The 27,415-nt window shown below is 49.7% G+C and overlaps 13 protein-coding genes across 13 annotated transcripts; 8 read left to right on the forward strand and 5 right to left on the reverse strand.

Moving 5' to 3' along the window:
• Positions 1-76: 76 nt before the first annotated feature.
• KY384_003130 (uncharacterized protein) lies at positions 77-957 on the reverse strand (the record flags this gene model as incomplete). The annotated part of the gene is made up of 2 exons (XM_044811651.1): positions 77-671; positions 794-957. 2 exons carry the CDS (start codon positions 955-957, stop codon positions 77-79), a joined length of 759 nt encoding a protein of 252 aa, XP_044670784.1.
• A 1,839-nt stretch (positions 958-2,796) lies between these two features.
• Positions 2,797-3,576, forward strand: KY384_003131 (uncharacterized protein; the record flags this gene model as incomplete). The annotated part of the gene is made up of 1 exon (XM_044811652.1): positions 2,797-3,576. The coding sequence occupies one exon, from the start codon at positions 2,797-2,799 to the stop codon at positions 3,574-3,576; it is 780 nt and encodes a 259-aa protein (XP_044670785.1).
• Positions 3,577-4,596: 1,020 nt separating this feature from the next.
• KY384_003132 (uncharacterized protein) lies at positions 4,597-7,317 on the forward strand (the record flags this gene model as incomplete). Its single annotated transcript, XM_044811653.1, has 1 exon — positions 4,597-7,317. One exon carries the CDS (start codon positions 4,597-4,599, stop codon positions 7,315-7,317), a length of 2,721 nt encoding a protein of 906 aa, XP_044670786.1.
• A 261-nt stretch (positions 7,318-7,578) lies between these two features.
• Positions 7,579-8,648, reverse strand: KY384_003133 (uncharacterized protein; the record flags this gene model as incomplete). Its single annotated transcript, XM_044811654.1, has 3 exons — positions 7,579-8,209; positions 8,312-8,431; positions 8,485-8,648. The coding sequence occupies 3 exons, from the start codon at positions 8,646-8,648 to the stop codon at positions 7,579-7,581; spliced, it is 915 nt and encodes a 304-aa protein (XP_044670787.1).
• A 492-nt stretch (positions 8,649-9,140) lies between these two features.
• On the forward strand, positions 9,141-10,517 carry KY384_003134 (uncharacterized protein; the record flags this gene model as incomplete). Its single annotated transcript, XM_044811655.1, has 4 exons — positions 9,141-9,246; positions 9,383-9,409; positions 9,474-10,195; positions 10,353-10,517. 4 exons carry the CDS (start codon positions 9,141-9,143, stop codon positions 10,515-10,517), a joined length of 1,020 nt encoding a protein of 339 aa, XP_044670788.1.
• A 291-nt stretch (positions 10,518-10,808) lies between these two features.
• On the forward strand, positions 10,809-11,909 carry KY384_003135 (uncharacterized protein; the record flags this gene model as incomplete). Its single annotated transcript, XM_044811656.1, has 3 exons — positions 10,809-10,841; positions 10,891-11,584; positions 11,788-11,909. The coding sequence occupies 3 exons, from the start codon at positions 10,809-10,811 to the stop codon at positions 11,907-11,909; spliced, it is 849 nt and encodes a 282-aa protein (XP_044670789.1).
• A 552-nt stretch (positions 11,910-12,461) lies between these two features.
• KY384_003136 (uncharacterized protein) lies at positions 12,462-13,715 on the forward strand (the record flags this gene model as incomplete). The annotated part of the gene is made up of 7 exons (XM_044811657.1): positions 12,462-12,482; positions 12,537-12,653; positions 12,798-12,838; positions 12,901-13,070; positions 13,196-13,330; positions 13,472-13,525; positions 13,582-13,715. The coding sequence occupies 7 exons, from the start codon at positions 12,462-12,464 to the stop codon at positions 13,713-13,715; spliced, it is 672 nt and encodes a 223-aa protein (XP_044670790.1).
• Positions 13,716-14,279: 564 nt separating this feature from the next.
• On the forward strand, positions 14,280-15,760 carry KY384_003137 (uncharacterized protein; the record flags this gene model as incomplete). The annotated part of the gene is made up of 4 exons (XM_044811658.1): positions 14,280-14,334; positions 14,379-14,439; positions 14,513-14,837; positions 15,110-15,760. 4 exons carry the CDS (start codon positions 14,280-14,282, stop codon positions 15,758-15,760), a joined length of 1,092 nt encoding a protein of 363 aa, XP_044670791.1.
• A 72-nt stretch (positions 15,761-15,832) lies between these two features.
• Positions 15,833-17,377, reverse strand: KY384_003138 (uncharacterized protein; the record flags this gene model as incomplete). The annotated part of the gene is made up of 1 exon (XM_044811659.1): positions 15,833-17,377. The coding sequence occupies one exon, from the start codon at positions 17,375-17,377 to the stop codon at positions 15,833-15,835; it is 1,545 nt and encodes a 514-aa protein (XP_044670792.1).
• A 1,111-nt stretch (positions 17,378-18,488) lies between these two features.
• Positions 18,489-19,938, forward strand: KY384_003139 (uncharacterized protein; the record flags this gene model as incomplete). The annotated part of the gene is made up of 5 exons (XM_044811660.1): positions 18,489-18,512; positions 18,568-18,700; positions 18,760-19,098; positions 19,173-19,606; positions 19,663-19,938. 5 exons carry the CDS (start codon positions 18,489-18,491, stop codon positions 19,936-19,938), a joined length of 1,206 nt encoding a protein of 401 aa, XP_044670793.1.
• Positions 19,939-20,223: 285 nt separating this feature from the next.
• KY384_003140 (uncharacterized protein) lies at positions 20,224-23,397 on the reverse strand (the record flags this gene model as incomplete). The annotated part of the gene is made up of 1 exon (XM_044811661.1): positions 20,224-23,397. One exon carries the CDS (start codon positions 23,395-23,397, stop codon positions 20,224-20,226), a length of 3,174 nt encoding a protein of 1,057 aa, XP_044670794.1.
• A 389-nt stretch (positions 23,398-23,786) lies between these two features.
• On the reverse strand, positions 23,787-25,776 carry KY384_003141 (uncharacterized protein; the record flags this gene model as incomplete). The annotated part of the gene is made up of 2 exons (XM_044811662.1): positions 23,787-24,413; positions 25,072-25,776. The coding sequence occupies 2 exons, from the start codon at positions 25,774-25,776 to the stop codon at positions 23,787-23,789; spliced, it is 1,332 nt and encodes a 443-aa protein (XP_044670795.1).
• A 608-nt stretch (positions 25,777-26,384) lies between these two features.
• On the forward strand, positions 26,385-27,324 carry KY384_003142 (uncharacterized protein; the record flags this gene model as incomplete). Its single annotated transcript, XM_044811663.1, has 2 exons — positions 26,385-26,553; positions 26,627-27,324. 2 exons carry the CDS (start codon positions 26,385-26,387, stop codon positions 27,322-27,324), a joined length of 867 nt encoding a protein of 288 aa, XP_044670796.1.
• Between the last annotated feature and the right edge of the window lie 91 nt (positions 27,325-27,415).

The raw sequence follows: 27,415 nt of genomic DNA on the forward strand, positions 1-27,415 counted from the left end.
CGAACGAGTTTTCGTCGAACAATAAGATGAAGGAAAGTCGAAACCGAAATTCGATACGAGAAGAGTGCCAGAGGGTCTACCCTCTTGCCCTTTTCCGGCCGCTTCCATGAGCCGCGCCCTCCTCCCCAGCAGTACTCTTCCTCTTCCTCTCCTCCCGCCTCTCCTCCGCATCCAGCACAAAGCTCAACACATCAAACGCAAACTCTGGGAATTCAAGGCACATCTCCCTGAACGTGCCTTCAGTCTCATGTCTGAGGACATGACTTCTCTGGCCCCAGAAACTCGCCACTGGCTTCCTAATCGTCGAGTCTGTCTTCTCCGTATGACTGTACACGTACCTTGCATACGCCAGTTCCGCCACCGCATTACTATTCACCAAATGTATCTTACTGTGCGATAATGCTCGTAAGGCGGGCATGCCGAGCTTCTCCGCCAGTGTATAGACTTTTGCATGTTTGAGGAGCTGGTCGCCTGTTTCGTCTGTCGCGGGGATCGAAGTGTCAGTCTGTAGATTATTGTTAGAGAGTTTGTGCGGGAAGTATTCGCCTGTATAGAGGTATTCGAGAACAGCGGAGGTGGCTTCAAGATCGGTGTCGGGAAGAGATATAGACGTATTGGAGGGGAGATGGAGGCGGCGAAGAAGGGTGAATGGGCGAGAAGGGCTTGGTGAGCTGTGAGAGCTGTAGGGGTGGCCGTCGGACCAATGAGAATGGTTATGATGGGCGATCTAAGGTAGCTAATTGGTAATGTTCAGCTTGATGGCAGTAAATCGCTTTGGGTAGGTTGAGTGTACTCGACGAAAGTCTGTCTTGGTGGTTTTAGTTGCGATATTTCGGTATCCTCCTCTCCTTGCGCATCAGCGACGCCAGTCTCAGCTCCAGCGTCGTCGCCGCCCTGCATTTCCACATCGGCGGACTCTTCGGGCGCATTACTTATACGGACTTCTGGCTCGGCCATGCGGGCAATTGACGGATAATAGTGTTCAATTGGTACTGTACAAGCTCGTAATCTTACCCTGTCTCAATGAGAGAGCCACTCGTAGCAATCGTTGACGAATGAGTGTGGAAAAAAGAATGTACTTAAGCTCCCTCTGCTAGACATTATTCTCTAATTAGGATTTAGGAGGCAGGCCAGCGCCCCCAAGCGCCCAAGCGCGCAGCCGATTCTATTCTAGCCCTAAAACCTTCCTCCGCAGGAATACTTGGAGATCTCTATGGCGGTCGAAGGGAGAGTCAGTCTTGTTTCTTTGAATAATTCACTGTCAGTCGTTACCTCGATCTGACTACGAATACCTCCAGAGCTGCAAACTAATCATGGCAGCACGTCCAAAGCGGTTTCGTAAGCCTTTGCAATGCGTCCATGCTTTCTCCACGTTGTCTGCTCACAAAACCTTCCCTAGCAAATCCGGCGCTCTTGTACGCTCTACGCTTTGAATGTGGCCTTCGAAATCATGAGTGACGCAATGCAGTATTTGCGACATTCAAGAAAAATTCAGGCCAGTGATACATGAGTATTCAAATGTGTCAGAATGCCAAATGGGATCTCGCTTCTGTGCCGGTCTAATGAAGGAGCAGCGTTGCGACCTCCCAAAAGCTTTTGAAAGCCTGCAAAACTCTACAGATTCCCATACTTGCAACTACACAGAATGCCGCGCGCTTGGGCCCAGTTTGCCCGGAACTCGCACCGGACGTGACTGTCTCTTTCGACAAGACCGCCTTTTCAATGATGGTGCCAGAGCTCCGGCATGCGATGATGCAGATTGACCCACGCCCATATCAAATTGCTATCGTCGGGATAGAGACACATATATGTGTCACTCAAACGGCGTTGGACCTTTTGACTGAGGGTCATCGAGTGTATGTAATTGCGGATGGTGTCAGCTCGTGCAACGAAGGTGAGCGGTTCATCGCTCTTGAAAGATTGCGGGCGGAGGGTGCCATCGTCACAACAAGCGAAAGCTGGCTGTATGAGTGCATGGGAGATGCAAGTATGGCTGAGTATGTATCATCCTACATGCATTCTAGCAGTCGCTGACTAGACTTGTGTAGGTTCAAGACTATCGCTGGCCTTATCAAAGACACGAAGGAACCCACAAAACATGCGGTACAGACGTTATGTAAGATGTGACAACGTGTGGATTGAAGTTCCGTCCGTTCCAAGGTATCATTGATCTTGACGTGCTCCTGTCTTTTATTCACTCCTTTTTTCTTCTGGCTTGTATTTTCACTTTTCAAAACGGCTCCAATCCTTATCACCAATGCTGCGAACGCCGCCACTAGCATTCGGTCATTTTTAAGAGGGCCCATAGCAAACCGGGCGGTCCTTTTCGCTAGCGGGACCTTCTTCCATTAAGGCGTTCCGTTAGATAGAGACTGCGCACAAGTTTTAAAGCCCAGAATTATCTCTCACGACATGAAGTACTTGGTCATCATGAATTCATGTCCATCTTCTTGTGCGACGTTGAAAAGGTAAGTCTTGGTCAGGGAGACATCTGATTTGTGCACTAGCGTGTTTTCGCTGACGCATGTGAGCCAATCACCATGGATTTTTCACCATGAATGAAGGCACTTTCTTCCGCAGACAGATCTCGCGGCACAATGAAGACCAAGAGTCATACATCTCTGTGACAAAGACCTCAAACAATGCAATTGTATCACAACACAATGGCTTTGCATGATATCTTGCCCATGGCCCCCGGGTCTCTTATATTTTCCTATTCCCAACTGTACTTGCATTTTGGGCTACGCTATTCTCCTACTAAGCTTTAGAGACGCCTCGCCTTTACTTTTCGCAAGAATGCGTGTGCTACCTCCTGCTGTGATGCTCGTACCTGCTATCGGAAAGCGACAGACCTTAGAGCGTCGTAAAGATAAGACAGTCACCGAGACGACTACCTTTACTCAGACGCTAACGATCAACCAAACCTTCACGGAACACGTCTCGACGACGGTTTTCTCGACCATCTTTGCAACCATCACGGTTCCGTCAACGATTAATCATACCCTGACGGTGCCAACTACCACTACCGTTCAGGCGACACCCAGCACGGCAACAATTGCACGCCTCGCCCCAGAGCTGATAGCGCTGAATGCCACATCGGGCAAGGCACCACCTGCGACAGCTTCAAGCCCTCTGCCTGTAGCATCTGCGTCGAAGAAAGACTCCCTCGGCACTGCAGAGATTCTAGCGATCGTTTTAGGCTCGCTGGCATTCGCTGGACTACTGCTGGCAGGTCTGCTCTTCGGTAGGAAGATGATCAAGAAGTATCGCCAACAAAGGGTGATGAGAAAGCAAGCGCAGACAGAAGGCAACGATATGCCGAGGTACATGATTTCGGCGCCGGTCGGCCATGCTGGTTTCCAACAGCAGAATGTTAGAGGAGGAAGCAGCTTAGCTAACTTCCCCAGATTCCCCGTTGCAGCAGACAATACCGCGTTCCAGCCACGCCAGGCGACTGGTGTGACTTTGGCAGGATCCGAGTCGCGGCAGCATGCAGCGGGTTCGAAGGCGGCGGAGGCGGCAGAGGAGTGGGAAGACTTTCCACTCGATGATAGTCCTCCCTCTTACAAGGTCTGAAAGAGCAGGAACAAGCTGTAGGGGTTGGGTTGGGTGTATACTTCTGGACGACGAGAGAATGTCCCTATAATAGCGAGAGATTCGGCACAGATCTAGCAGCAGGACTGCAAAACAGACAACGCTTCTGCTTCATTTCTCCGCTTCTATTCGTTCATCTGCGATCTGAACTGAATCCCACGCTATCTGAGAGCAAGCTCTTATAGTGTGGGTTTTAATATAATAGATTGATTGTATGGCAAGCTATCTAAGAACATGATTGTAGATGAAGAGCTATGCCAAGCCGGGTAGGGCTGAACTAGGCCCAATTGGGTGATCAGACTGATCTGAGCTCCTGGAGGCCATGCTAACACTATCGGACATCATCTACGCGCTATGGTAGAGCGTTGGATCTATGCCGCGTATTTATTGGTTGGAGGACCGCCCGCCGAGGCCGCTGTCGGATGCCATGGGAACAATGAACTCTATATCAGGTACTCGAAAACGTGACCATATTTCCCCACTTGTGACCCCCAATGGCCAAGAAGAGCAACATAGAATGCACAAGAAGAATGCTTCCTGTATCTTTATCCTCATCTTCACTTCCTCCTTGCTGTGTACAAAGCATTCGCTCCAAGTACCTGGCGTACCTCAGCTGACCCTTTGAAACCTGCACCGCCTCCATGTGCAGTGCTCCATCCCTGCGTAAACGCTTGCATGCTTGTTGATCCTTTCTCGACCATTTCCTTCACCCAGCCACTCGCCCTCCACGCTCTGAAACGCAGACAAAGAAAACTTGTCGGAGGCTCATACACTTGTCCCTATCGCAATCATGCGGCTGAGGATGCGCCATCGTCCTCGTCGTGAAACAAAAGGTGCTCCTGCCTGCTGCACAGATGTTGTTGCTGGTGACAAGTGGTCACGTTCTGACTTCTCTTTTTCATCATCCTCCGTCGAGTCACGAGATAGCTGCCTATTTCTAACAGAATGACTGACCAACGCCCCAGACCTGCACACTTAACCTTTGCTCCTCCACCCGTCACTATGCCTCGCTCAAATATAGTTCATCGCCGCTCGATACAGAGCAATACCGAGGATGACGATGATGAAGAGGAGGAAGATCCGATCATGAACCGGACTCCTTTGTCGACCGGGTCCCCAACCGCAACGAGGCGATTACACTCGACGCGGACGTTGGAACATGACCTGAGGAGCCGACTACCCTCGAGGATTGCAGACGAGGACTCTAGTTTGCTCGACAATGGCAGCGTTAGACGCAAGAGTTACACAGAGCCCAATACGGCAGTACCACGCTTTTCGAGGGTCAACAGCGTGAGCAGCTTCAAAGTTCCACGAAACCACTCTAGAGTCAACTCCTTAGGCTTTCGGCTTGCCAGTGCCTTGGGAACCGGACGCCTGTTTCCTGATCTGACCGACTCCAAAGGAACAATCTACATGGACGAGAGGGTTTGGTACGACCAGTTCACATCTACAGATTGGGTACATGACAGCATAGCCGACAACTTTCGGGTTCGCGATCTACGAGCCCGAAAAGACATACGTGGACGCATCTATGCCTGGTTTGATGGTGCTCAAGGCTGGATTCTTGTCGCTGTCATTGGTTTTATCACCGCTTGTATCGCTTACTTTGTCAACCTGACCGAGACATCTGTTTTCGACGTCAAACAGGGCTATTGCACGCGGGGCTGGTATCTTGGTCGAAAGAAGTGCTGCTATGGCCAAAAACCATGCAACGATTGGATCACCTGGAGTGAGAACGTACATGGGTCGAAAAGTTCAGATACCAGATTGGTTGACTTTGCATTTTATGTATTCTTTGTGGTCATCTTTGCCATGACCTCTTGCATCATGACCTTGCTCACGCGGACCGAGATACCTTCAGCATTTTCTCTAACGACTTTGGATGAAAATCTGGGCGCAAGCAATCAGCAGCAATCTACTAACGACGATAAGGCGCTCCCGAGCCCATTTCAACCCAATGAACCAACCTCGCCAGCCACAATAGTCTACTACCCTGCGGCTGGCAGCGGAGTCGCAGAGGTGAAGGTCATTTTGAGCGGCTTCATCATTCACAGCTACTTGGGTGTCCGAACACTCGTCGTGAAGACTCTAGGATTGATTCTGAGTGTGTCATCTGGCTTGAGTTTGGGTAAAGAAGGTCCATACGTGCATATTGCCACTTGTGTTGGGAATGTTGCCTGTAGGCTATTTCCCAAGTACAATCATAATGATGGGAAGAGAAGAGAAATGCTCAGCGCAGCTGCCGCCAGCGGCGTTGGGGTAGCCTTCGGTGCACCCATCGGTGGCGTACTATTCAGCTTGGAAGAAGTAAGCTACTATTTCCCAGCGAAGACTCTCTTCAGGACTTTCTTCTGCTGTATAATTGCGGCTATTTCGCTGAGAATCCTCGACCCATATGGAACAGGCAAGATTGTAATCTTTGAAGTCCGCTATTCGAACGACTGGAAGGCCTTTGAGATGATTGCATTTATCGTCCTCGGCGTTTTAGGAGGCGCGTTAGGAGCTTTTTTCATTAAGGCATCGCGAATATGGGCCAAATCCTTCCGGAGCCTACCTTTTATCAAACGGTGGCCAGTCCTGGAAGTTGCTCTAGTGGCTTTGATTACAGGAGCAGTCAGCTTCTGGAATCGATATACTAAGCTTGCGGTTACCGAGCTTCTCCTAGAAGTCTCAAGCCCATGTCGCGATAATCTTAGCGGCTTATGCCCCCAGAAAGGCGAGGATATTCTAGGAGTAGTCCGATACCTCTGTATTGCGTTCGTTATCAAAGCTCTTCTCACTATGATCACATTCGGTATCAAAGTCCCAGCTGGTATATACGTTCCCTCTATGGTTGTTGGAGGGCTTATGGGCCGGATCGTCGGTCATCTTGTACAGTATCTTGTCGTGATGCACCCTGACGCTGGACTGTTTCGCGCATGCCCTAAAGGCGATGGGATGGAAGGCTGCGTAGTTCCTGGTGTTTATGCTCTGGTAGCCGCTGGAGCAACGATGTGTGGCGTGACCCGTCTCTCCGTGACGCTCGCTGTCATCCTGTTTGAGCTAACAGGGAGCCTGGATCACGTCCTTCCTTTCTCGGTCGCAGTTCTCGTCGCGAAGTGGACAGCTGATGCCATTGAGCCTCTCAGCATTTACGATCTCCTAACCGACATGAACTCATATCCCCTCCTGGATAACAAGATTCGGCCTGTGTTCTCGGAAGATTTGAGCGCCATAACGCCTCCAGTCGTCCGGGCCAATCGTGTCATCGACACCTCCACTTCACCGCTGGTTTCTGCATCGGCTCTCCGCCGCAAATTGGAGCGGCTACATAACGCGGGTGAACTTGACGGTGGTCTCCCCATCCTCCGCAACGGGGTCCTCGTCGGCCTCATCCCTGCTCCCGATCTTGAATTCGCACTCGACAAGCTAGAGGACGAAGAGCATGCACTCTGCTTGATGGCCACCGATATTTCTTGGCATGACACGATGAGTATTGAAGAGGATCATTGGTCGGAAGATGAGCGCCGTGACCCAACTGATCTCACGCCATATATCGACCCTGCTCCCATTGCGTTAGATATACACAGCCCAATGGACCAAGTTTTCCAGTGCTTCACAAAACTCGGGCTGAGATATGTATGCGTGCTGAAAGGGGGAATGTACGCTGGTATGGTGCATAAAAAGACTTTTGTTAAGTATGTCAAGGAATTGGAGGAGAAAGGGCATGCGGAGACTTACTGATGGATACATCGACCTATTTTTGGGATAGTGTTTGAATAAGCGTGGAGTTGATTGTGCATATTAGGTTTATTGGGAGGCATAGCGACACTGTTGGGAAGTACATGGCAGGGCATGGAAGTTGGGTGGCGTTCTTCATTATAAAGCGGGATACTTTGTTAACAATATTTGAGCTCTCGTTGCCTAGCGTGGAAGACACTTTGAATACTCTTTATGTATATCAAGAGCTTTACAGTCGCTTAGCGACAATACAAAATCTTCGTGTCACCGGTCATTCTCCGCCCTTAGCTCTCTACTCATCACTCCGCCGCGATCTCGCTGCTTCGCATCCCTTTCCACTGCATCAAAGACAGCTTTCACAATCTCGTTCACTATCCTCCCACCTAACCCTACACATTGTAACACCCTCAGCCCTCCAACCTCCACTCCTCCATTTTTCTCGACAAGCACAACCTCACCCTCTTTATTCGCCCCCACAATCATCTCCCCTGCACAAACTTGCTCCTCTGCTAATGTCGGATCGGCAATCACACCTACCCTTCCCTCTCCCTCCTCCTCCGCTCTCGACTCCACCAATTGAAAAAACCCCAACGTCATACAAAGAGGATGATGCAACAACGCCAAAGGCACCGGATCCCGCTCTACTGTATTGTAGACAGTCAGCTCTCCTCCCTTGACTTCAGATGCCGGGATCCGAAAATGTAAGAGCGCAGCGAGCAGGGATATCGAAGCGCATGTGAGCAGTGAGCCAGAATGGGAGAGAACATGAAGAGTTGCGCGCACGTGCCATACGCGTTGCCCGGCTATGAGGCAGAGGGATTCGGTGGAGAGGGCGGAGGAGCGGCGGAGGAGCGTGTCGAGAGTTGTGGTCAGGTGTATTTCAAGATCTGATGGGCTGGGTGCGGTAGTGTCAGTGGGGGTTCGCTTGATGGGGAAACCGTGATAGCGAGTGGAAGAAGAGGGGTGGGCTTACCCATACCCATACCAGGGGGCTTACCGGCCGACTTCGAAGGCTGGAGAGGCGAGAGGGGAGAGCTCGGCCGTGATGGTGAAGATGCCGTCGAATTTTCGATCAGGGAACGGAGAAGCTAGGGATGCAGAGATTTTGGTGAGAACGCTACCACAGTTGTCAGTGTTTTGTCATTTGCTCTGGTAAAAGCTGTAGGATACCGCGTTTGACCCAATTGCACGTCCGCATTACCATATTCGTCTCCAAAGGTGATGTCAAGGTTCCTGTACGCATCAAGAGCACGACTGTCTAGACGAGTGTTTTCTGATAGAGCCTGTAAGATGAAGTCGCGCTCATTAATGGAGGGTTGAGCTTCTCGAGGCATGACTTCCGAAGAAGTTCTGAGCCAAAAGACTCACAGTAAGCGAAATTATTGCTCGAGTGAAGATCAAAGGATCCCCATTCACAAATGTATCTCCATAGGGCTGAGCTCTTGGCATGAGCGAGCAGGAATGAAGGCGCCGTTTATCTCTCACGCTTCTGAAGGCATTTGGTGCATCCTTGAGCAGTGCGCACGCCTTCTTCTTGTCAGCATAGTCTATATTTGACACTTTCATCCGAGCTCTCCAACCCATGCAGGTCTAGCACGTTATATGTGATCTATTCTTCGACATCTATTCGTACCTACCTTACTCCAGGATTCATGGGTAACCCCCAGTGACAGAATTGGTTATTTTACGGTTTAGTGGTTGATCGTTGCGCTTTCTCTTCGAGACTTCGTTCCAATTTAAACCGTGCCTAAAAACATTCAAAGCACTTCTGTAGCCAGTCTTTGTGTGATTATCCCCTTATAGGTCCGCGATTGCAAGTGAAAACAATGGGAGGCGAGATCCACCAGCCAGGTAGTGACGATGGGTGGCATGGGGTGATCGCTCCTGGTGGTCGATTTGCTCCAGAAAAAGATCGCTATCATCTATATTTTGGTAGGTTGACCGTCAATCATGCAACATGAGCAGGCGTAGGTCAAGTAAGCGTGTAAAGGAGATGACTTAACAATCTTGTGCCATGCTCTTCTTGTACCGTTTTCTCTGGATAAAAGCTACTGACCTGTCCTTTTAGGACTTTTCTGTCCCTTTGCTCACCGAGGTTCGTTCACTCTTACTATCTCACCGTTCTTGAAAGCATCACTCACTCTGATATGCCTGGCTAGCCAACCTGGTCCGTCATCTCAAAGGCCTTACCGCCATTGTTCCTACGTCAATCGTCCGACCTTATCCTAGAGGCGGTGACCAAAAATTCCCAAGCTGGATCTTTCCCGAGAACGACGATGAATATCCCGGGGCCACGCCTGATCATCTTTATCATAGTAAATATCTTTCGGAAATCTACTTCAAGGCCGACCCGGATTACCAGGGCAAATACTCAGTCCCTTTACTCTGGGACAAGAAATTAGGAACCATCGTGAACAACGAGAGCGCCGAGCTTCTTCGTTGGCTTCCTACAGCCTTTGACAGCATTCTGACGCATCCGATTCCGCTTGATCTTTATCCTTTGGATCTTCGCCCTGTTATTGACATGATTGGCCCCTGGCTTCAGTCCCATCTAAACACAGGAGTCTATAAAGCTGGCTTTGCTGCAGATCAAGTGATTTACGACAAGAATGTCATTCCCGTCTTCGGAGCGTTGAACAAGCTTGAGCAGCTAATTCACGCAAATGGTGGACCTTTCGTTCTGGGGGAGCGGCTAACGGAATTGGATATCAGGCTGTATGCGACGGTAATACGATTTGATATGGTTTATGTTCAGCACTTCAAATGCAATCTCGGCACTGTACGACACAACTACCCCGTCTTGAACACCTGGCTCAGACATGTATACTGGGCTGTCCCTGGATTCAAGGATAGTACGAATTCGACACATATAAAGGAAGATGTGAGATTCTCATTTTTCCTCTCCCTTCTATCATGCCCGCACATCAACTCACCTTCCAGCTCGATTATTGATTCGTCGCCTCTTCGGTTATGAATGATAATATCCGACTTGGGTATTCAGTCATCCAGCTAATTTGGGCGCTGTTATGAATTCATAGTATACGAAAGGCATGCCTGACATCAATCCCAAAGGCATCACACCTATGGGCCCTTATCCCGACGTTGAAGTTGGTGCGCCTAGTAGGGATGAGTGGAAGAATCTCAAACCTGGTGGTATTAAGTTGGAGGAGGTTCAGAATGTTGCGGAGAAGCTGCCCGCGTGAATATAGTCTATTACTATATAAATACTCATTTCTTTGGCCAATTGCTAAGGGTTTCTTCAATCAACAATAGTCTCTGGTGGTTTCCATTAGTCGTCCTCTTTTCAGGGGAATAATGCAGGGGTTTATGTAGGCTATTAAGGCCCGCCTCAGCGGGCAGATAAAGGGTATGATTCATCCCACCTGCGCAGTATTCATTCCAGACTGCAGATCAAAGATCAAAGCTTGGCATGCTTTTGATATTCTTACCCGCGTCGACGGTCATTCATTCTACGCTGCGGTAAAGAAGCCAAAATGACCACCGCTCACAGGCCTACATTTGATCCGGTGAGTCTGCCCCACCGCATGTGCTGGTTTATCGCTGAAATCATTTGAGGCTCGTGGCAAAGAAGCCCTTCGCGGTCCTGCCTACCACCAGCGCTTGCAACCTGCACATACTCATCTAAAGACTCGGTACAGATCCTCGGCCTACCTGAAATTCGCTGGAGCTAACTTATGTCGAAGACAAGCAGGTCAAGGTGGTGACGCAGATCCTGTAGGATATGATCTGAAGGCGCAGCTACTCAATGCTGAAGCAGCACACTTCGACCGCAATCCATCTACCATCCCGGGTGATAGAAGAAACCCGGCTAAAAGGCAATTGGAGGATGGGCCCGAGCGAAATATCGAGGATGCAGAAGACCTCGAAGCCAAGAAACGAAAGGTCTTAGAAGAGACAAGGACCATAGACGCTGCTTCAGAGTCAGACAGTGACAGCAGTGACGAGGACAGCGAAGATGAAGAAGATGAAACAGCAGAGCTGCTGCGAGAGCTCGAGAAGATCAAAAAGGAGCGAGCAGAAAAAAAGGAGCGAGAAGAGAGAGCGCAAGCAGCTGACGAACAAGAGCAGCGAGAGTCCGACATTGCATACGGCAATCCTCTCCTAAACCCCAATCGTGATGCTGAGTCAAAACGACGCTGGGACGACGATGTAGTGTTCCGGAACCAGGCCAGAGGCACCGAGAAGAAGGGCAAGCCAGAATTTGTCAACGACCTACTGAGGAGTGATTTCCACAAGAGATTCATGGTTGGTCATTCATAGGCTTCTCTACTGTCTGGTGCTGACCTTTTACAGGGTAGATATGTGCGTTAATGATGGGATCCTGGACGAATACTGCATACCGACCATTCTTATACCACGACTTTGCAGAGCATAGATTCCCATAATGAATCTCGGCCACATCGTCGATGAAGCTTCTCTGCCACACTAGAGTGCCACCTATTTATGGAACAGGCTGGCTAGTCAGCCACGATCGTGATGGCAGTCAGATCGGAACCCTCAATTCCAAAAGTGCCTGCCTTGGGAATGGCCGAAAATCAAATTGGGGCGATCCAGAAGCCATGGTTGCTTTTTAGTTGGCGATACAGGGTTTCACGTGGGGTTGTGGCCTTGCATACCAGATCGCCATTGGCACGTTAGACTGACTGCTCTATTTTCGTGCATTTCCCAGGAATGGTGAGAGGGAGGGTGAAAAGTGGTACCTTGGCTAAGGTGGTACGTACCCGATGGTCGTCTGTCTGATCGATGCGGGGTTGATTTTGGTGGAGGGGCAAGATCCGTAAAGCAGGCTAGGGTATGAAGCAGGGCATCATTTCAGCTACGCTCTCAATGCCGCAGGCTTTACTGGATTCGCAAAGCACGCAACGCAGCTTCCGAGTCATACCTGTTTTTAGCTAGTTGCGGCCAAATTCCCGGTACCAACTCTGCTGGCCGACATCATCGTGCTTTCCTAACTTTGAAGCTACCCCGCCAAGAGTCCTTTTATTAACATCCCACCTCTCTTTCCTGCATCCGCCCTTCCACCAACTCTCTCTTCATCTCTCTCAAATTCCTCAATTGAAAGAAAAGTATTATTGAAGTCTTGAACGTTAAACCCTTTCCTCTTGAACATAAGCAAAACAGGACAAATGTCTTACAACGACGATAACGTGAGTCCGATGTTTTTGGCCCGTTGTACACTTTCTCGAAGCTAACTCTGACAGCGCTCTGGGGGCTATGGTGGCGGCGGTAACTCTGACAGCTACGGATCCTCCGGTGGTTCTGGTGGATACGGTGGCAGTGGTGGTGGCGACAGTGGCAGCTACGGCTCTTCGGGCACCGTAGGCATACACTGTCATGTGCCTACGTTCCGGGCAGCTAATGGATGAAAAGGGCGATTCTCGAGGTGACAATGAGGGCAGCTACAACGTACGCTTAGGCCATGCGGCACTCGACTCTTCACTTCAGCGCTGACCACTTGACAGACTGGAAGTGCTGCTTACGGATCTGGAGCCACATCCGGCGTGTAAGAAGGCTTACATCATATAGTTCAAAATATCCGTTGAAGTGGCTGACACGTTGGCGCAGCGGATACGGCAACAAGTCTTCCGGCTTAGACGAAACTGGTGCTCTTGGCTCGGGTTATGGGTCAGGCGGTCGCGACAATTCCAGCGGAGGTGGATTAGGCAACACTGGCTCAAGCGGCAGCGATGCATACTCTGGAGCGACCGAGTATGGCAGTGGATCTACTGGCGGAGGTGAGTCACTGTGAGCTTTTATGCACTGGAGACGTGTGTTTGCGTCCCCTCAATCTTCCCAGGCTCCTTCTATCTCTCGTACGGCTTGTGGAGCAGAGCAATGCTGACTTGATCACAACGTCTAGTCGGCAGCGGAAACAAGACCTCCAGCGGATTCGGAGGCAGCAGTGATTCTGACTACAAGGGTTCGGAATATGGCAATACCACAAGCTCGTACTCTGGAGGAACTGAGCACGGTTCGGGAACTACTGGCGGTGTTGGTGAGTCTCCCTCTCTTAACACTTCCTGAATCATGCTTGAGGCAGGCACTCTATGGCTCAATGGACAATCTGCCCTCATTGATCGAGCTGTATCCATACTATCCACTCATGAAAAATGCTAATTCGGCCGGTGACGTACAGGCTATGGCAATAAGACTTCCGGCTATGGCGATGACAATGAGTCTAGCGGAGGTGGTATGTCTGCGTGCTCTTCGCCTTATCTTCCCTCTTGCTGACTTTGCGTGTGAAAGACTCCAAAATGGGGAAGCTCATGGAAAAGGCTGGAGGCATGTTCGGCAATGATAATCTTGAGCGCAAAGGTGCTGAGAAGCGTGATCAGGCTGGCGGAGGTGATTCCTACGGAAGTTCTCGCAATGATTACTAGCCTGCCAGATACATGACGGCCTAGAGCATCGCAACGAGGGAAGAAACCCCCTTTCAAGAGGCAAAAGCTTCGAGCTACCACACTGTAGCAAAACGGTACAATTGCTGTCATAGCATGTCTATCAATAAAGCTCATAGAGAGACTTTGTTCCACGAACTCTTGGTGACCAAGGACCGATGTCTGACTTCATTGACATTGACTAGCATTACTCCTTCGTGACCTCTGTTACTATCTCTGTCCGCCCATGCTTAGATTTGGGAACCTGGGCGTAGACAGCTTCTTTCCGTAAAATGGAGTAGTACTGGCTATTTGTAGAGCCCTTGACAGTTGATAACTTACTTGAAAAACATTTTATCATGTTAATTTGATTGTGACTTCTGGAACAACCTGGGAGACACAACTTCCTTCATCATTATACAGCGCCTGCGTTGATGTCCTCATCCACTATTCGACTTCTTTATTAAACCTTTGAGCAAACTTTGCATTGCGAAGCACTCATGATCTTTCTCTCATCACACGTGACGATTGAGTAGTCTTCTCCAATTCTCACAACGATGGATCCTAATGAACGCACGTCAACGGCTTTACAAGGTCAATACACTCAATGCTTCAAGGTGTTGTAGGACCAAAGTTAGGTCTCAACGGTGCTAATCTTGCTTACAGGCCGCGCAAACCATGACATCACAGAGCTTCTCAAGAGGTTCGAGAATGTGATTGAATACGGGTCGGTACGCGCTGCTCTTCCTCTTTCTTCGCTATGACTGCCAGCTATCCTAGGACCACACAAGCTGACACAGCTCTATCCTGAAGGGTGAGAAAAGGGACAGGAATGAGATCGCAGTAAGCGCGTATCACATGAGTGTCGAGAGCGCCGCTCTGGTGCGGGCAGCAGAGGATGTCCTCTCCCTCACGCGAGTCTTGAAGGAGGCGTGGCTTTTCGGAAAGCTGCAGACTGTAGGGGCCGGCGAAGCGGAGAAGAAGACGGAAAGCCTCAGTAAGGATGTGTGTGAGCGGTTACAGAAGTTACGTGGTGCTTTCGATCTCAATGGGCAGAATGGAGGTGAAGGAGCTCAGGGGGAAGAAGGGAGGAATGGGGAAGGTGAAGAGAATGTAGACATGAATGTGACATGATTCTGAGGTTCTGATGTGTTAATAAAATGATATCAAACCTAGATCTAGACTTTCAAATGCCTGATATGGCATGGTTCCCCTCTTTTTAAATCAGATGAAATTCCGCCTCAATGACAACCTCCATGCCACCTCCCCTCCCTTCGCTCACTCTCATCGTAGCCACCACCCCCTCTTTGGGCATTGGTCTGCGGGGATCTCTCCCTTGGCCCCCGCTGAAGAGCGATCTCGCATTTTTTGCTAGGGTAACGAAACGCGTGCCACAGTCGCTGGCTAAATCTGAAAAGAGTCAGGTTACCAATGGGGGCAAGGTCAAGAATGCAGTCATCATGGGCCGCAAGACGTGGGAGAGCATCCCATCCCGCTTTCGGCCGCTGAAGGAGAGGATCAATGTTGTTGTCAGTCGGAATTATGAGACTTTGAGCCTTGCCTCTCCTGCCTCGGGTGCGGAGTCGCTGTCCGTAGAAATGGTAGGCCAGGATGTGCTTGCTGTGGGGAGTATTGAGAGTGGATTGCGGGAGTTACTGAGACGGTTTCCAGAAGACGCGGAGAAGGAAGGGGGGCAGGTTAGGGGGCAGCAGGAAGTGGGAGGGGGAAATGCTAAGCTAGGAAGGGTGTTTGTCATTGGTGGAGCGGATATATATAAGCTTGCTCTTGGGATGAAAGAGTGTGAACGGGTGCTGTGGACGAGGTTGAGTAAGGACTGGGAGTGTGATACGCTTTTCCCAGAAGGTGTCTTGGAAGGGGAAAGAGAGCAGCACAGAGGGAAGGGTGAAGAGGGCGAGAAAGAAAGGAGGTGGGTGAAGAGGAGTCGGCAAGATTTGGAGACATGGACCGACGAAGAAGGGGTGGGAGGTATAAGAAATGAGGGCGACGTCGAATTTGAGGTTATGATGGTGGAAAGAGGAGATATCTGACTATCTACGAGACTTTTGCTGGCTGAGTATCGAGTTTTCGAGCAGTGAAGACCACCTACGAAATGCAGCTTATCAGGATGTATCAATTTCTTTAACCTTTGCCTTCGATAGCCACCCCGTTGTCTCCTCCTTTGCGATAGCATACAACTTATCTAAGAAGGCAGGCACAAAAGTGCCAGGGCCTCGTACCTCTGGTCTTTGACTTGCCAATTCTGCCGCGATCTCGAACATTAGGATTGCAGCGAGAGCAGCCAATAACTTATCGCCCCTTTCTACGGCAAGAAAAGAAGCGATCGTGGTCCCGAGGGTGCAGCCACTGCCAGTAATGCTTCCAAGCAACAAATCGCCGTTCTGAATAGCATACGTCCTATCACCATCACTTAAGAGATCGGTCTCTCCAGTCATCAGTACGACATTGCGTTCCCTTTGAGCTAGCCTCTGGACCGTCTTTGCCTTCGCTGCAGTATTGGAGGTGCTCCCGCTACTATCAACTCCCTTCTGTTGTACTAGGCCTTCCCCCAACACGGCAAGGATCTCGTTTTCGTTACCCTTAATGACGTCGAAATATCCGGCACTGAGAAGGGTTTTAATGGCATTTCTCCTTGGTCCTGTAGCTCCACCACCAACTGGGTCAAACAAGACTGGCCCTCCAATTTCGTTGTATGCATTGATCGCTTGGATGTAATTCGCCAAACCCTCTGGCGTAACAGTTCCCATGTTAATGACCAGAGCATCACCTAGTTTTGCGAGGTCTTTTGCTTCTTGGCCGTTGTTTGACATGATAGGAGAAGCTCCAATGCAAATAGCTACGTTCGCAGCGAAATTTTGCACGACAAGATTGGTCATATTGTGACACAAAGGAGACGCTTCAGTCAGTCTACGGATGATTCCTGGAACCTGCTTCAGGATATTTTCAAGGTCGGTGTTTTTGAGTGCATTAGGGCTCAAGGTGGTTGGAGCTGAAGAAACGGCCTGTCGAAGTTCTGAGGCAGCTGCTCGGGGGTCCGCAGATGCCATGATAGCGCTCACGACAGCAACTCCTGAAAGCGATTTATGGGGGCTTGCTGACTGGTACAGCACCCGCTGTACGTTGGACAGATTGAGACTTCCAATGGCGACTGTTGGAATGCTGTATCGAGCTCCTGCAAGTGCTTGCAAGATATTCCTGACCCCTGCAGTCCCTATGATAGACTTGGTATCTGTTTTCGTTGGTGTTGCATAAACAGTCCCAATACCGATATAAGAGGCTCCACCATCAGCGGCGTTAAGGGCTTCGCTCGTGCTAGACGCTGTGACACCGATGATAGCCTCTGAACCTAGGAGTTTGCGAGCCGTTGTCAGGTCCATATCCTCTTGCCCGATATGGACGCCTTCTGCTTGGACTGCAAGAGCAACGTCTATGCGGTCATTGATGAGCAAAGGGACGCTGTACTTCCGTGTGATTACATGCAGCTTTTTCGCAATCCGGACGAGATCCGCGGTCTCAATCTTCTTGTCTCGGTACTGGACAATTGTGACACCGCCTTTGAGTGCTTCTTCCACAACATGTGCCAGATCTTTATCGCCTAGTATGGTAGGCGTTGAATCCGTGACGAGATAAAGCGAATAATCTGCCATGATTCCGGACTTCGTAAAGCACTCGCAAGCCCAAAAAGTTCAGACCCAATCGAGCATGCAGACTGCCAGTGTAGTATCTTCAATCCGAAAGCACAGAAAATTACGAGTCGTCAATGAGAGACAGAAAAATTGATGATTCTTTCAATATAAAAGTGGAGAGATTTGGACAAGCAGCTAAGCTCGTATCACATCTAGGCATTGATAACGTCGACTTCACTGGTATAATGCAGGAACATACACGATGAATGTACCAGACCGAACAGAAATTTTGCAGGGTAACTCTAGCGAAACTTTTTCCCTTTTCCTTTTTCTGTCGACCAGCCGCAGGACTGAGTCACTACCTATCCCAACGGAGCCCAGAGTCCCCAAGCCTTCTCTACCAGCACCGTTGCCACAGATGTGCCTGAGCTGAAGGTGAGGACCGAGGAACGTGAACAAGTCACATTGTTCATTATTTGCCCTGTTTCGTCGGGCTGCAGATGTCGAGTGCAGGGCAAGCTTGGGCAAGGGCAAGGGCAAGGGCAAGCCACGTGCGCATGGGTTCCGGACTGCGGCAATTTTCCGGCGCCTGAAGAGTCCATTTCGTCTTCCATTTTGATTCCTCCAACTCTCCTCCCCTTCTTCCTAAGGTTCTCCCATCAACAACCTCATCTTCACAGCAGTCTTCACGCTTTAAATCAACCACCGGGACAAGGCCGCGAGATATCTGTATCTCTCAACTCGCAACAAGCTTTTCAAAGCCGCTTGACACAAATCTCATAGTCCCCACCGCATTACAAAAGTCCGCCATCAAGCACGAGTCAACACTCAACTGTCTATGTATCCGTCCCCCACTGCTTTCGAGTACGACCAGGCCTTCAAGCTGCCTTTAATCCGCATACACCGGAGTACGTGTAGCGACAGAACCAAAGCAAACGGGTGACTGTACGACCCCTGGATATCTTGGACTTCGAAGGTCATCGTCGACCATTTCCTTCTATCTTTCTACATGCGCAACCTGAGCATGTGCATGCCTTTTTCCACACCATTTCGCTTTAACTTGTTCCATTTCGGTCTTTCCACCAGCAACCGCCATCATCAACATCTGTAGACTCTCTGCTTCACAGCAAATATGGCTACCATGAACATTCGTCGTGTAAGATATGGAATGCTTCACCCCTATACTGTACAAGCACTAATACCTGGCTTAGGATGTCGCCGACCCCTTCTATCGCTATAAAATGGAACGTCTGATGTCTAAGATTGAAGGCAAGGGAAATGGCATCAAGACAGTCGTTGTCAACCTGAGCAGCGTCGCGCAATCTCTAGCCCGCCCACCATCTTGTATGCGTTCAGGAACCTTTTTTACTCAACACGATTCCGTTCAGCTGACTTCTTCGTAGACGTTATCAAGTACTTCGGGTTCGAGCTTGGTGCGCAGACTAACACCAACCCAGCAGATGACCGCTGGATCATCAACGGCGCTCATGATGCTTCCAAGCTGCAAGACCATCTCGACGGTTTCATTAACAGATTCGTGCTCTGCAAAAAATGCAAAAATCCAGAAACCGATGTAGTGGTCAAAGACGACCGCATCTCTCTGGACTGCAAAGCCTGCGGCCAACGCTCTGATGTCGATGTTCGCCTCAAGCTAAGCGGCTTCGTCCTCAAGAACCAGCCCAAGAAGGGCAAGAAGGACAAAGCCGAGAAAAAGGCACGTCGCGCCAAAGCCAAAGAGAACGGTGATGCAGAGACCAACGGCAACGGCCAAGCCTCCCTGAGGGCAGTAACTCTGACAATGCTGATGCCGACGAAGATGGTGCGCTTGAAGCCAACAGTGACGATGAGTTCACGCGCCGCATCAACGAAGATGCCAAGGACTTGAATGGTGCTGTAGCGGACGAAGACACAGTGGAATGGACTGTTGATACCTCGGAGGCAGCTGTCAAAGCTCGTGCCCAGGAACTTCCCAGCGATTTCAAGCAGTCGCTCACCCTAGAAGATGCCGAAGATGACGGTGAAGAAGGTGGCGCGGGCAATACGGCCTACGATCAACTCGGTAGCTGGATCATCAGTGCCGCCGAGAGTAAGCCTCAAGGTGTCGCAGAAGTCCCCGACGTGGAGATCTACTTGAAAGCCAAAGAACTAGGTCTTGAAACGAAGCACAAGACTCTGACTGTACTCGCCCAGACGATCTTCGACGATGGCATGGCTGAGCAAATTCCTAAGCGTGCCAGCATGTTGAAGAAGGTGCGACTTCCTTTGTATATGGATATGTCGTCGCTTTGTACTGACAATCGTGCCAGATGATCACTTCCGACCGTCACCAGAAGGCCCTGCTTGGTGGCACCGAGCGCTTTGTAGGCAAGGAGCATCCAAAGCTCATCGCTCAGGTTCCCAAGATTTTACTGGCACTTTACCAGGAGGACCTAGTCACGGAGGAAGTCCTCAAACCTTGGGCTTCCAAAGCTTCCAAGAAATATGTCGACATTTCGACTAGCAAGAAAGTCCGCAAAGCTGCCGAGCCGTTTATCGAGTGGCTCAATAACGCTGAAAGTGACGACGATTCGGAAGACGAGTAGGCTCGTCTGCTCGTGTTGCGCAGTGACAACCTTAGATTGGTTCAAGCTTTTCAGTTCCTTGCGGGTTTCGGTAGTCTCGACAAGCTTCAACACCGCCTCACAAATTGGCAACATCTCCTCTCTGCAGCACTAATAATCAAAGCTTCGATTTCAGGTCAGTCTCACAACTCAGTTCTGGTCAGAGAATAGATTTCATATAAACATCCTGCTCAGTCATGGGTGTTCTCTTGTGCAAAAGGAACACTCAAAGGAATGATTACAGATTTCCTCTACAGCACTCCAACCTCAGATGTCCAATTCTGCAAATTCAAACCCCAGAACACCGCTGGGTTTCTTCAACCTCTCTCCTCCCCTCCGCAACCTTCCTCTCTCTTCAAAAAGCCATAGCAGGTCCGGATTCAATCCCTCCAGACAATTCCTCACCTGGTCTTTCCTTTCGTGCTTCATGATGTCTTCGTCAGCATGGAATCTTCCCACCACTTCCTTTCCTCTGCCTTTTTTCCCCTCTCCGGTCATTTCCTCTCGATTTCCAAGACCCCCAACCTGCTTATCCGTGACTCCGCCTACATAACCTCCCAACATTTCAAACACCCCATCTTCTTGCCCTAACTCCTCACTCACTCCCACGTTCTCTACAACTCCCACAATTAGCGCAACGATCCCATCCCACGCCTTCCACCACGCTCCTCCCACCCGGCCCCTCTGCGCCCTCACCTCCTCCCTCATCTGCGCTTCCACTCTCTCAAACACCTTCTCCACCTTGCCAAAATCTTCCTCAATCCTTGTCCTCATGAAGTCGCCTGCACTCTGGCAAAGTACGTTCGTTGTCTGTGCCGCAGCTACGATTTCGAAGGGTAGAGCGACAGGCGAGATTAGGCGGGCGGCGATGTAAGGGTATAGTTGCACAGCGAGGGGGAGGAAGGTGTTGGTGTCCTGAGCGAGCAAGGGAAGAGCTGTCGAGAGGAGATCCAATAGGGATGCACGAAGGGTGGCGGAGGCGGAGGTTAGATGTGAAGGCGTGAGAGAGATTATGGATGATATAATGGTAGTTGATTTGCTGAGTTTGGGAGCTGGTGGGTCCGCTGACGGGAGGGTGGAGAGATCGTCGTCAGGAGGGTCGTTCGGAGGAGGGGAGGTGGGTTTGGTTTGTGGTGACGACGGACGGGGGACCTCGGGGAAGGTTTCGAGGGGCTTGGACTCGCGCTCACGGTTGGCCCCGAGGCGAGAGGCGAGTTCGGATATCGTCATGGCTCTATGACGTTGAGGGCGTGTGGTAGTGTCTTTTCCGTCCGCAATCTGAACTATGGAGCTCTTGCTCGCTTCTTCTACGACGGCGTTCAAGACGGTGAAGAGGGATTCTACTAGCTTTGGATAGCCGTGGTAGGATGCTAGAATCGAAAAAATCGATTCGACGATGTCGTCAAGATAGGGAATCAACGGTGAGCCGCAGAGTCGGACCATCATGACGAGGACTTGTGGAGCTTGTGGGCTAATATCGAAGGTGTTGAGTTTGAGTGAAATGGCATTAACGAGGTAATCGGCGTTGTCGATAATGAGAGCCACAGGTGTGACATAATTACATGACTCGGAGGCGATATTAAGGCAGGTCATTGCATGCTGCTGGAGTGCGGCGTTGCTCGATCCCAACCGTTCCAACACGGGATAAAGGGCATCGACGAGCTCAGCTCGGAAAGCTTGTCCTTGGGATCTGGCTTGAAGGGCGAGTACCTCCAGAGATAGAGCCTGAACCTGCCACGTCGAGTCTTCGGAATCGAATGTCGATCTATTGAGAGTAGAGAGCGCAGTTGCATAGGATTCTTCAAGTAGCTGAGGTGGAGGTTCTGACGCGTCTGCAAGGTTTAAATATTGATTCGTTTCAGCAGCTTCTGAAATCATCGGTGAGACTATCTGAAGAGCAAGCCACAAAGCCGCAGCTTTATCCTTGAATGAGGAACCACGCATGGCGGTGGTGATACTCTCTTGTACCACAGTCGATGAAGCTATCTGTTGAGACTCACTAACAAATTTCTGGAGGCACACGAGCTCTGTTCTGTTGCCTATTCCATTGAACAAAGGGAGATCAAATGTGCTTGAGCTGCTCGAACCTCTAGTAGTCTGTAGAGCTCGGGCGATGTCTTTGCTAGGTTCTGGAGTTACTTGTATCTTGTCCTTCAGGGTGCTTTCAAGAGCCGTCGAGACACTCAAGTGCAGACTCGACGCAATAGTTTCATCGAACATGTCGAGGTTCACACCTGCGGTCAGCAGGAGATGGTATGCAGTGAATATATGGTCGGTTATTTTCGGTTTTCGAGCATTGTCGTGAGATTGCAAGACCCCAGGCAAAGACGTGATCCAGTCGTGTAGAATATTCCTCAAAATTTCCGTTAACGAAAAATTCTTTGAGAGCAGTCTACCCACCGATGGCTTAATTTCAAAAGTTTCACTTGCATCGGCGTATAGAACGACCAGGGTGTCCAGGAGCATAGTCATCGATTGATGCAATGATTTCTGACAACGACTGATTAGCGACAAACAGAGAGCGAACAAAGCTTGCTGGACTTCTATTCGGTCATGATATTTCAGAGGCATAATGTTGGCCAAAGCCATTTTGAGCTGGTGTCCTGTCGCCTCGAGCCATTGATTTGGGACACTGTTGCCACCTTTAAGATTGTCATTTCCTTCCAAGCCCATTATTGAGTCATTTGTTGCTTGGGTAATTATGTTCTCTAGTATCAGAAGGCACCGGACGACAATTCTTCTCGGAGGTTTTGTTTTCCCTTTGGCAGATAGAACCTTCGTAAGCGCGGACACAATACCTGGAAGAACATTTCCGAGAGCGTCTTGATCGCTGATACAATCAACGAAGTCGTTCAAGGCAACTGCGGCTTCAAAACGTACAGCAGCAGCTGGACCTTCAGTGATCCCATCAAGCAGAACAGTGACGCAGTGTCCTAAGATGGGAACATTGTCCGTCTTAATAGTTGCTTCGGTCCCCAATCCTGCATTTTCAGAAACTCTTGTAATGCTTGAAATGTTCCTGAAAGCCACGATTGCCAATTCTTCTTGTGTTTCAGAGACCTTCGACTCAGTAGGACTTCCACCTACTAGGAAGCAGAGCATCAAGAGCAGCTGTTTGCTCATGTCCTGTGTTATTTGGGCCTTCCATCCCTGTACAATCAAGATTTGCAGGCATTCGAGAACCTTTTCTACTATTCTAGTAGGCAAGATTTTTGCGTCTCGTAAAATATGGGAGAGCGGAAAGAAAACGTAGTCTGCCAGCTTTGAATCCAGTGCTTGCTTCTCAATAGCAACATCACGCAGGACCAGGTATAGCGACTCTATTGACTGTAAAAAGTCCTGGCTTGTAGCCTTCTTGGATTTGAAACCTAGTGCTAAATGGCTCACGTTCACACACACTGGCTTCAGAGTACGGAAGGCTTGTACACGGGCTTCATCCATATTCTTGAGATCGAGATGTCTCTGTAATTTCTGGCGTAGCAGGAACCGAGCTTACGACGTTTTCGACGATAGATTTCGGTCCTCATCTTCGTCTGAGACTACGTCTTCAGTGTCAGACCTACCGTTTTCAGGTACTGCTCGGCCTACCTGTCATTTTCGAAAAAGAGGAAAACAATTTGATGAAATTCGACTCTATGGCTTCCCGAAGCGCTACCTTTGACGTCTAGACCTTACGACTTGTTCACGCTAACAATAATTTCTTGCGACATATTTTACACACGTTGGCACTGAGTATGGCGTGTTTGGCAGTTCAATAATTCTCTGCCTCTTCAGTTACATAACAATGTCTGGCTTCTTACAATATCTGGTACCTGCGACATCATCTACATCTATACACCATCTTCCACATCAATATTATGATATACACCGCCACTCCCGCCCTCTCTGGTTCTTTGCCTCAATGGCGGTTCATACATCATCACGTAATTTACAGATTCACCATCCAAGGTCCCACTGCCATTTTCTCTCATAGTAAGATACGGTGCTGAATCGCACCAAAAGTCTTTGCAATTCGTTATCAGTCCTCTGGAAAATGGATTTCTTCTTTTCGTCGCCTTGCCTGAGGCAGTGGCCACGAAGCTGTCCAGTCCGAGGAGAGTCTTCCACCACCCAAACCAGCTCTTGGATGGGCGCCGTTGATGTGTGACCCCTGAAGCGGCGGAGCTCGGGCCTGTATCCGATATCTGGGCAGCGTCCATGGATGTCGATCCTGAGGTCACCGCAGCAGTCACGACTTCAGAAGTCCGGGTGATGTGTGAACCATGCCCCCGCATGCTTTCCCAAGTTGTTTGAGCTTTTGACACCAGAAACAGATGTGTAAATATAAGCATAGAGACCCAGCTGAGGTGTAGCGTGACCCAAATTGCAAGAGCCACTGTGAATGAGTCTCGGAGGACATATTCGCAGATACCATCCGAGAGAATGTTGCACCCTTTTTGTGGGGGCGACGGTAAGCTCTCAATGTCTGTAGTCATTAGGCACAGGGCTCCTCGCCTACATATTTCGGCGACTCACAATAGCAAACAAGCCGATCAAATAGTAGGATGCCAACTTCCATTGCAAGTATAAATAATAGGAAGTGACGGTGGTTATTCGAGCCCACACAGGTGTTGATCCACGGACAATGACTGAGTCAATTAGCTCATGTTCCGCAGGGCAATGAAAGCTGGCTTACTGGTCGTGTTTCGCCAAACACCGCGAGCACCTCCTACAGTGCTTGCTTCTTACCGGAGTGCGAATCATGCAGTGAACACAAAAGTTTTGATCGTCAAATTTCCAGAGAGTGACCAATTCATCGATTGCAGCCTTTTGAGAGGCACGACTACTCAGCATCGGAACAAATCCAGGATTTTCGATCATACTAATTGCGAAGAAGTATGCGCAAGCCGCGTAGCAAGAAAAGAAAAGAAGATTATAGAATATGTGAGATGAGAATGTACCTAGAAAAACATCCATTAGACATCATGTTGGAGGAGTGCTCGATGATCATACTTGGTAGAATCGTAGTCAACCAATGCAGACCGACCCAAAAAATCGAACCCGCTAGTACTCCAGCTAGATATGGCTAAGATTGAGTCAGCAGTGGTCACAAATGCTCCGGTGAAGAGCGCCTACAGTGTGATCCCATTGTTTCATGTCAGTAGGTGACCATGGAAAAACCTGTTGTGCAGCAAATTGCATAGTGTATAAGAGAAACATGGCGAGAGGAAGAGCTAAGAAGATGACCATCCGACCCATGATACCGAGGATGACGATGATCTCAAAGAACGGTAGAAGAAAGAAAAATCTGGTATGAAATACTCGGGTCTTGACAAATGTGGTGTACGGTAGAGGCAGCTGCTTCTGAGTGCCATCCGAATTGAACCCCAGCGCTTTCAAACATCGGTGCCAAGGACCCTTAGATTTCATTTCGTGAGCAACAAGAGCGGGTGTTTTCCCGTCATTGGTCTCGGCGAAGCGGTCTGAGCCAGATTCGATCAACTTGCGAATGCAGAACGCATTGCCCTTGACCAGTGCCCAATGTAGTGCAGTAAATCCTTTTTCGTCCCGTACATTGACGCTTGCGCCCCATTGTAGTAGCAACTCCACACATGCAGGATAACCCTTGTAACCTGACCACATGAGGCAGGTGTGCCCGGACGGGTCGGGGCTGTCAACCGGGATGTTTTGGTGTAATAGAACTAGCATCATGAAGACGTTGCCATCGTGCGTTGCAAGATGGAGCATATTATATCCCTGGTTGTCAACGATCAGGGGATCTGCACCAGACTGTAAGAGTAGGTGAACGACATATATGTGGCAACGCTGGACAGCCCACATCGCTGGTGTAGTGACCGATTGGCCTCCCTTCGCATTGACATCTGCGCCGGACTCGAGTAGAAACTTGCACAATGCGTAATGGTTGTTGATTGCAGACCACTGAGCGTATTAGCTACTCATCATTAGATCCTACGAGCTAAGAGTCTCACATGAAGCGGTGTAAGGCCCTCTTCGTCCTTGTACTGAGCATTATATTTGCCTTGATCGAACAACTTTTGAATTGGACCAATCTCCCTAGCCGGGCTAATTGCATGATATCTTCGTGCAAAGGAAGCTTTTCCTCCTTGTCTACTGCATTATGTGATTGATCCGCATCTTTCCCTGCCCTCTCTGGCGAAGTCGCATCGGCCTCTCTGATCGACATCTTGGACGGCCTGGTACCCTCACAAGCGGAGGGTATGTAGTCTTTACAGGGGCATGATTATCGGATACCGTACAATGCAATCCTCTGCAAAGCTACCTGTTGGAAACAGCAGCCGCAGCGCAAAACGTCGTAAGAAAGGGAAGATACCGTCTAAGGTTTCCACATCTCGAAGCTTGGTAGGGCTGACACTGAGCTCCAGCAAACGCGCAGACTGTATTCTTTTGCGAACAATCTCATCATAACAATGACTTCCCAGATCCGTAATGGATGGCTCTCCAGATTAACGAACCCTGATCCATCTACTATATTAGTCACGGCTCTGCTCGTCATTTCCATACCGCTGCTCCTTCACTATGTGATCTACCGATCACCAAGCTCTAACTTTCTCTCGACTATTCTACTAATTGGACCAAGTGGGTCTGGGAAAACATCATTGCTGACTTTGGTACGTCGAAGGAAGTGATACGTGAAATGTTATGCTGATAGACATACAACAGTGGGAAAGGGGTCAGAATGCAGCGACTCGAACGTCACAAGCGCCCTTGACGGTGGAGTGCTCTCTACCCGTCACAACGCGGGCTGCGTCGACAGGATATCGATCTGCCAACGACCCCTCTAATGAAGCCCACCAAAAGTTCATGTTAGCGGACACACCAGGTCATGGAAAGCTACGCCACTATGCTATCAGCAACATCACGAACCCGCAAAACCTCAAAAGCATCATATTCATGGTTGACGCCGCTGAATTAGCTGATCAGACCGAGACCGCCGAAAACGAGGCCCTACGCCAGTCGGCCGAATACCTATATGATGTATTGCTTATCCTACAGAAACGAGCCCTTACGATTAAGTCTGCCAGAGGACCGACAGAGCTTCCGCTTCTCATTGCCGCGAACAAAATGGACTTATTTACAGCTCTACCTGCACCACTGGTCAAGAAATATCTAGAAAGTGAGATCACGAAAGTGCGAGATTCAAGAAGCAGAGGCTTGCTTGATTCAGGCGTAGGGATGAACGAGCCCGACGATGAAAAGGAGTGGTTAGGAGACGCAGGGAGCGGAAGATTTGACTTCTGCCAAATGGAAGAATTCAACGTTGCCATAACGGTTGCTGGTGGTAATGCGATTGGCGCTGATGGTCCGGATGTGAAACAGTGGTGGAGCTGGATTGGCAGCAATCTATGAAAGACACACATCAAGATAAGGCTCTCGTCTTGAGCATATATAGGACTCTGATTTGCAAACCTAGGCCCTTGGCCGGTCATGCACAGCGTCG

Source organism: Bacidia gigantensis, assembly GCF_019456465.1.
Source record: "Bacidia gigantensis strain McMullin 20006 chromosome Unknown contig_180, whole genome shotgun sequence".
Classification (NCBI taxonomy): domain Eukaryota; kingdom Fungi; phylum Ascomycota; class Lecanoromycetes; order Lecanorales; family Ramalinaceae; genus Bacidia; species Bacidia gigantensis.